At 37.0% G+C, this 7,168-nt stretch overlaps 1 protein-coding gene across 1 annotated transcript; it reads right to left on the bottom strand.

Annotated features, from left to right (window-relative positions):
- Positions 1–358: 358 nt before the first annotated feature.
- On the bottom strand, positions 359–6,785 carry LOC116773921 (src substrate cortactin). Its single transcript, XM_061523878.1, has 12 exons — positions 6,575–6,785; positions 5,588–5,727; positions 5,129–5,215; positions 4,822–4,931; positions 4,250–4,404; positions 3,406–3,571; positions 3,018–3,139; positions 2,644–2,814; positions 2,210–2,278; positions 1,894–2,136; positions 1,222–1,401; positions 359–1,098 (listed from the first exon to the last, which is right to left on the bottom strand). Exons 2-12 carry the CDS (start codon positions 5,725–5,727, stop codon positions 1,015–1,017), a joined length of 1,527 nt encoding a protein of 508 aa, XP_061379862.1. The 5' UTR covers positions 6,575–6,785; the 3' UTR covers positions 359–1,014.
- Between the last annotated feature and the right edge of the window lie 383 nt (positions 6,786–7,168).

Genomic DNA, 7,168 nt, shown 5'->3' with positions numbered 1-7,168 from the left:
AACGGGCAAAGCTGAAGAAATCAACTAGCGCGTAATTATCGCGGCCGGGCGTTGAACCCCGAAATCGTAACATCAAAGCAAGCAAACGCCTGGCGCGAACGAAAAATAACAAAATTAATTTTAGAATTGCAATTACCTCCTTATATTACCTCAAAGGGCCAATAACGAATTACAATATTTCCTTGGAAACATTTTTCACCTTTTAATGTTCGAAACGTACTTAATAAAAGAGCATTTGTTTTTTTAAACATTTATTAGAGTTTAAGCTTAACTTTATTAACTTGTACAGATATGAATTCGTTTCATTTAAATCATTTAAAAACGTGTATACTCTGTTAAAGGTTCAAATGAAACGCCGTTGCTTCAACATTACATTTATTATATAAAATGTTAAAACAGCGTTAAATGTTTTAATAAAATATTCTGTTAATACTTAGGCGATACAATAATAATAAATTCCATAAAATGAGGTTACACTTCATATGTTTCGTTTATTGTTTATAGAGTTCTATATTTTTATTTTGTCCCCTTTTTAAATTTAAACGTCGAATTTTAAAATATTTTCCGTAATAAATTTTTACTTCATCATATTTGTTTCCGTCGTTCTAAATTCAATTTTATTACAATACAGTTAAGGTCTAAATTTACTTGATGTCAATCAATCTTCCGTCATTTTTTTCAGACGCGTGATCACTAGAGCGCTAACAGATATCTTTATATCTATGTTTAATCAAAATTCCATACAATTCCATCTTTTCTACTCATTTTCTCGTTTTCAATGACGTCCCTTAAAGCTATCTCAATGACTTTGGATTGAAAACAGTTTTGACCAATAACTTTCAGTCACCAACACTCAGCCCGCAGCACGCGGCGCTGATGGTTGGTGACCGAGTGTGTTTATACTTCACTTATTCTTTTCAATAACTAAATAAATGTATACCAAGAGCTCCAACACGACCCAAAATCATTGATGACTTACAGTAATTATTATATACACAATACACGGAATGCTGGTTATTTGTCTTGTAGCTGTACGTAGTTAGCCGGGAACAGGCCGTATGCGCCCTTACACAGACCCTGCCACCAGCCCTCGTCGATCTGTTCATAACATAACGATACACTTATTGAAACGAAGGTAGAGGGGATAGAAAGTGGAGGGGGTGACGTCTGAGCAACCTGATGTATAGGGATATATATGGTTTTTGTACGGTGGTCGCTCACCATGACGATGTTGGTGATGAGGTCGTCGGGGTCGAATGATATTTCGTCGGGCGCCGCGGCCTGGTAGTCGTAGAGCGCGCGGGCCGTGTACCCGTCCTCGTCGTCAGCCTCGCACGCCTCGCCCTCGCCCTCCCCCTCCCAGCCCACAGGAGACACCACTATCGTGGGCTGCCGCGGATGCTACACAGGGAATATATCAAGGGGATTTATCACAAACACTGGAACAGTTATATAACGAATGATAATTTAAAAGTCGAAAATCACTTAACATCTGTTTGTCTTATTTGTCTAACTTCGCCCAAAATATGTCCGTACATAAGACTGGTCGCCACAGCCGTTTATTAAACTACCTTCAATAACTCGTATTGTTTTGCCAAGTCAACATATAAGACATAAGTGAAACTAACGAACGCCTGTTTATAACGAGGACAGGGTATTGAGAACTTGATACATGCAAATAAACAAATAATTTTCAAGCTAAACCTTCTTAGAAAACAAAGTATTACTCATAGTTAAGAGAAACATTTTTAAGCGCATCTTGTACTGAACACATGCAGCGATGGGTTTTTTAATTGGATTTAAAAACTATAACAAACGCAATTAACACCATAGTAAATAAGATTTGTTTGAAGATCTTTAGTTACTCTTGTGTCGCGAATGAAATCCTCTCACCTCCTCCTTGTCTTCGTCCTTGGCGTCTCCCACGAGCGTCACATCCGGCAGGTTGCTCTGCTTCACTTCCTGCCTCTCGTGCACAGTGTCCTGTCTAACGTCCTGCTCCACCTCTTGTCTCGCGTCCTGCACAGCCTGCACAGCCGCGGGCACTGCGTTACCACCTTCAGTCTTCTTGAACACGTTCGTGCTGGCCGTCTCTTCTTTATTTTGCTCCTTTTCTTTCTCCAGGCGTTGTTTTTCCTGTAATTTATGTTTTTATATATATTTATGAATTACATTGAAGCTTTATCAATTTTATGAAAGAAATACCTACTTTTTCTGACAAACTACGATCTAGTTGTTGCCTCTCCTGTCTTAATTTCTGAACGGATTGTAGAGCTTCCTAGAATAAAAATATATATGTTTAATTAAATAGTTCAAAAACAAAAAAAAAAAATCCAAAAGAATTTTCACTATTATCCTAGATATAGGTGAATATTTTATACAAGTTCTAGGTGGGAACCTTATTTACATCGTTGAATTATTTAGACTATTTTTTCAATATTACTATTGTATTAACCCTTCAATGAATCATAAACTTTTGTGGTTAATACTAGAATATAATAATATCTCATCATTGTGCTGTAGACAATAAGTTACCACAACACGTAAAGCATACATAGTTTTGTCACAATCGAGTGCCATGTTGATAAAGCTTTGTAGCTATCCATTATACAGGCTGCTCCTATAGTAGTCGAGGCTCTCTACCTGTTCTTTTTCCTTGGCCATGTTCTCAAACTTGGCTCGTATGGAGCTGGGCTTGGCTCCGCCGATGTCCGGCCTGGGTCTACTGTACCCGCCCGACTTCTCCACGGAGTCGAAACCTTGGGCGCATTTATCCACTCTGTCAGTTTGGACACCGAACTTACCACCGAAGCCCTGGGGTGTACAAACGGAAGATATTTATAATATGAATGAAATTGTCTCGTCATCATGTGTAACTCTGACAGTTACCAACATTATTATGAAAAACTTCAAATATTTATAAATAAGACTACTTTTTGCTTGCACATACTGGCTTGTATACACACACTCGTGACAGTCACACGTTAACTGACGTTTCAGTCGCATGATGGTCCTACCTTCTTATGGTCCACTTGGCTAGCGTGAGCCTCCGTCTTCTCCTGGTGATCCCAGCCGACGGCGGACGCGTCCTGTCTGTCCGTCTGCACCCCGAACTTACCACCGAAACCGCGGGAGTGATCTGTTTATGGTTCACCGATTAATAAAATACATAGATATGACTGACATGCACCGATACAGCATGGCAACAGCAAACGCTTTGAACACTATACTTATAAATATATTTTATTATTATTCAGTTTTTCAATCACAGATCTTCCACGTGACTGCATAAACGTTTATATGATGGTAAACCTGGCAAGGTGTATTCAGTTGGTCGTGCCTAATTGGGTAGGGGTAAGAGTATCGTGGTAGGGATGCCGCTATATATCCGTCTCTGTCTCTCACCAGTCTGCGACTCGTGTGCCGCAGTGGGTTCCTTGTGTCCCCAGTCGGCGGCGCTGGCGTCCTGCCGGTCGACCTGTACACCGAACTTGCCTCCGAAGCCGACCGAGTAGTCTTTCTGCGACGGATGCTTCTCTATCTGCTCCTTGTGTTCCCAACCAGCCGCGCTCTGGTTACAAAAAATAATGACTTATTTAAAATGTTACAATAACAAAACGGTTTTTTATAAATCATTAATATTTTTATTAATATATAATATTGTAAAAAAAAATTCTAAATGTATCACTTATACTTGTTGTATTTAAATATCAGACGTGAGAGTGACACAGACGACTGGTATAAATATTTTAAAGAAAAAGTCAGTCAGTGAGCACCAAGAAGGGATTCAGTGGGAAGGGGTTATAAAAACAAGCCGGCTTTAGTGAGGAAATATCTTTTGAATATTCAACACTAACACATTAGACAACAGACTTTGTTTATTTCTGGTATTGAGCACCAACTATCATATCCTTGGCATATTTCATAGAATCTTACGATATTCCTCGCTGTTGTTCAACCTATTGAAAGTTGTATACAATATTTTTCATAAAAAGAGGGTAGGTTTAGTCATTTGACTGCCGCCAGACGCTATCAACATCGGGGTGGTAATTAACTTCATCATTACCATATCTTATCCAACACACAATTATCTGTTTACTAAGCTATACAAATACATACGTGCGGCGTAGGAAACTTTCATACGCCTACAATTTCCGATCACCAGAAAAGCAACACATCCGTCTTTCTCCCCACTCCACAGCGCCTCTCCCCACTCTACAATCCCTCCCGCCAACCCTTCTCTCCCTACCTTGTCAACTCTGTCAGTCTGCACGCCGTACTTCCCCCCGAAGCCCCTACTGTGATCGGTCTGCGAGGCGTGCTTGGACACGACGCCCACATAGTCGTGACCCACAGCGCTGGCGTCCATACGGTCAGTTTGAACGCCAAACTTACCGCCGAAACCTGCGAGATGTTGGTTCACGTTATGATACTCTCAATATCAGAAAATGTATATGCCAATAACTCTAAACACTTCAGTCGATCACCTCTAACAAGGGAACCATTAAAATAGCTTGCATGAGGATGAAAAACTTACCTGATACATGACATTTGTAACATATGATTTGCCTTTTATAGAAGATTAAATAATAATAATAATGGCTGAATATGAGATTGAGTTATTATAAGATATATGAGGGAAATGTAACAATTAGTTTGGCTCCTGACCTCAATAACAATAGTAATGACCCTTAAGATAGTTCTTCTCTATTTATTACGTCACGTGTTGATGAATCTTGAGTGATCGGTTAATTTCATTTCGTAGGTGTACACGACACCCGTGTGTTATACTCAGACGTGACACAATCACCTGGCGCGTACCTTGTGCGTAATCTTTCTGCGAGACATGCTTCTCTGTTTTGCCGATGTAATCGTGCCCGACCGCTGATTTATCCATCCTGTCTTGTTGGACACCAAATTTACCTCCATATCTGAAATTATTTAATATTATCACGGCTGCATTCAATCCGATGCTACGTACATCACTACGTTTCAAATACAACAAAAACAATTACTTTTCTCGGACACAGAAATAATAGAGCTCGTTTATTAAGAAAATAGAGTTAATGTGTCCAAAGAACAAGAAAACATCAAGTGTATTCATATAAGATAGAAATCTTCTTGTTACCCATATGAGGGTTTGGGCCCTTCCTCGTACTGCTTCTGTTTAATTTGCTTGTCTGCTTCCAGAACTTCCTCTCTGAGTTTAGCCATACTGAAAAAAGGATTTATATATTTTAACCGTCATATATAGAGAAGAACAAGTGATATAACACAGCAAACATATATATTATAACAATTATTCATATTATAATATATGTTTCAGTATCACAGTACATTACCCGATGACTCATAATGATATAAGCTTCCGTTTCAAACAACAGAACTGAACAGGATCAATGAACTTCAATTATTATAAACAAACAAACAAAATCCTAAGAATACTGTGTTTTTAATACAAGATGAAGTAATATTCAATGTCGTATATAACACTGCTATAAGGAAGCGAAGATTTTTATAGAACTTGAGGTATAGCTGAGTAATAAAAATAGTTAATTATGAGGAGTGTTTAAGTTAATATCCTCACTCAATAGCTTCTACATGTCTTCCCCCTGGCCCCCAACGTTGTTCCTGTTCGGTGACATCATTCACAAAGTCGGGATCTGTTTCCCAATCGTCAGCCTCGGCCGGTGTGGGCGCCACTACATCAGTGGCCGCTTTCCACATCTATAACATTATATACTTTTAATTTACTTTTTAATTATTATAACAAACCTTTTTTGTAACAAAACACTTGTTTTATTCCAATACAAAAATGTATATCTTTTTGTTTTGTTGTTTCTAAAATAAATAAATTTTTCTGTGGCCTGTGGCTTTATTACTTTTAGTGTTCATTATATTTTAAAGGGTCTATAATAATTGCCTAGTTTTTATTTTTATGAATATCCAACATAAGGTTGAAGCTACAGGTAAATATTTCAGTATATCTAAGAATTTAGTTTTCTTAGCCATTATTTTAAAATTGATTCATATATTTATTATACTACATAAGAAATATAAATATTTATTTCTCTGTAATGTTTGTTAGTTATACAGGAAACAATGGTGGTTGGATTTAGTAGAAATTTAGTAAATAAAAACAATTCCAGTACTCAATATGAATCAGACTTTATGTTGTACATAGTTTTATAATAGACAATTGAAAACGACATGTGGTATGCATATGGTGGGCAAATTCATTTGGTCATTTAGCTCCAGTTTTAATTCTGTTATTAGCAGCTTCACTTAAGAAAAAAATATTTGATATTTTTTTAGCATTCCTTCATTTAGCAGTTCCCTGATATTCTGTATTTCTTTATAATATATTATCTACATTTTCAAAAAATCCTATTGTTTCTTATCAGCACGAAATATGATAAAATATGAATTGTTATGGACAATTAAATAATGAAAGCGTAGTTCTAAGTTATTAATTTTTATATAAGATTAATTTAACCTCCTATTTCAAAACACAATAACTTCATTTTAACGTATTCTTATATTAGAGAAAAAAAGTGACGAAAGTTTCACATACCTTTAAAGAAAGCCGGTTTCTAAATGAAAGTTAATTTCCCTTATCTTTGGCACAGAACACAATTGAGATTAAGTTGTGTGACTAGGGCGTTTATTCATATTTTTTAAATATATTTACTAATGGGCTGGGTTTCAGGATTAGGGAAAACAACTTGTTACGAGTAAGGAGCAAGATGCGTCACGACGATTTGTCATGAATAGTGTCAGTGTCACATAGCAGTTATTGCAGTGACACTTAACGGGAACTGTCTACTTTCAATGACAGCATTTTAAATTGTCATGATTAATTATCTGTGGTTATATATTTTTTTTATAATATGACCTTCATCCGTGCAAAGACATGCGCAGTATATTCTGCTACTGTCGGGTAGAATGGAGGAAACACGATTCGGGATTAACTTTTGAATGAAATAAAATTTAACAATCTCGACTGAAGTCACAATTAGGAACTACATATGTTGGTCGATCTAAAACAACACAAGATCAAATAAAAGCAAACATAGGAGATATATCTGTCGGAGTAGGAAGCACTGTCGTTTTTGAAAAAGGTGACGTCAGTTATACTGACGTCACCAATGACTTTATTCTTGTTAGT

Source organism: Danaus plexippus, chromosome 20 (genome assembly GCF_018135715.1).
Source record: "Danaus plexippus chromosome 20, MEX_DaPlex, whole genome shotgun sequence".
NCBI lineage: Eukaryota > Metazoa > Arthropoda > Insecta > Lepidoptera > Nymphalidae > Danaus > Danaus plexippus.
This window is presented reverse-complemented; position numbering and strand designations above follow the sequence as displayed.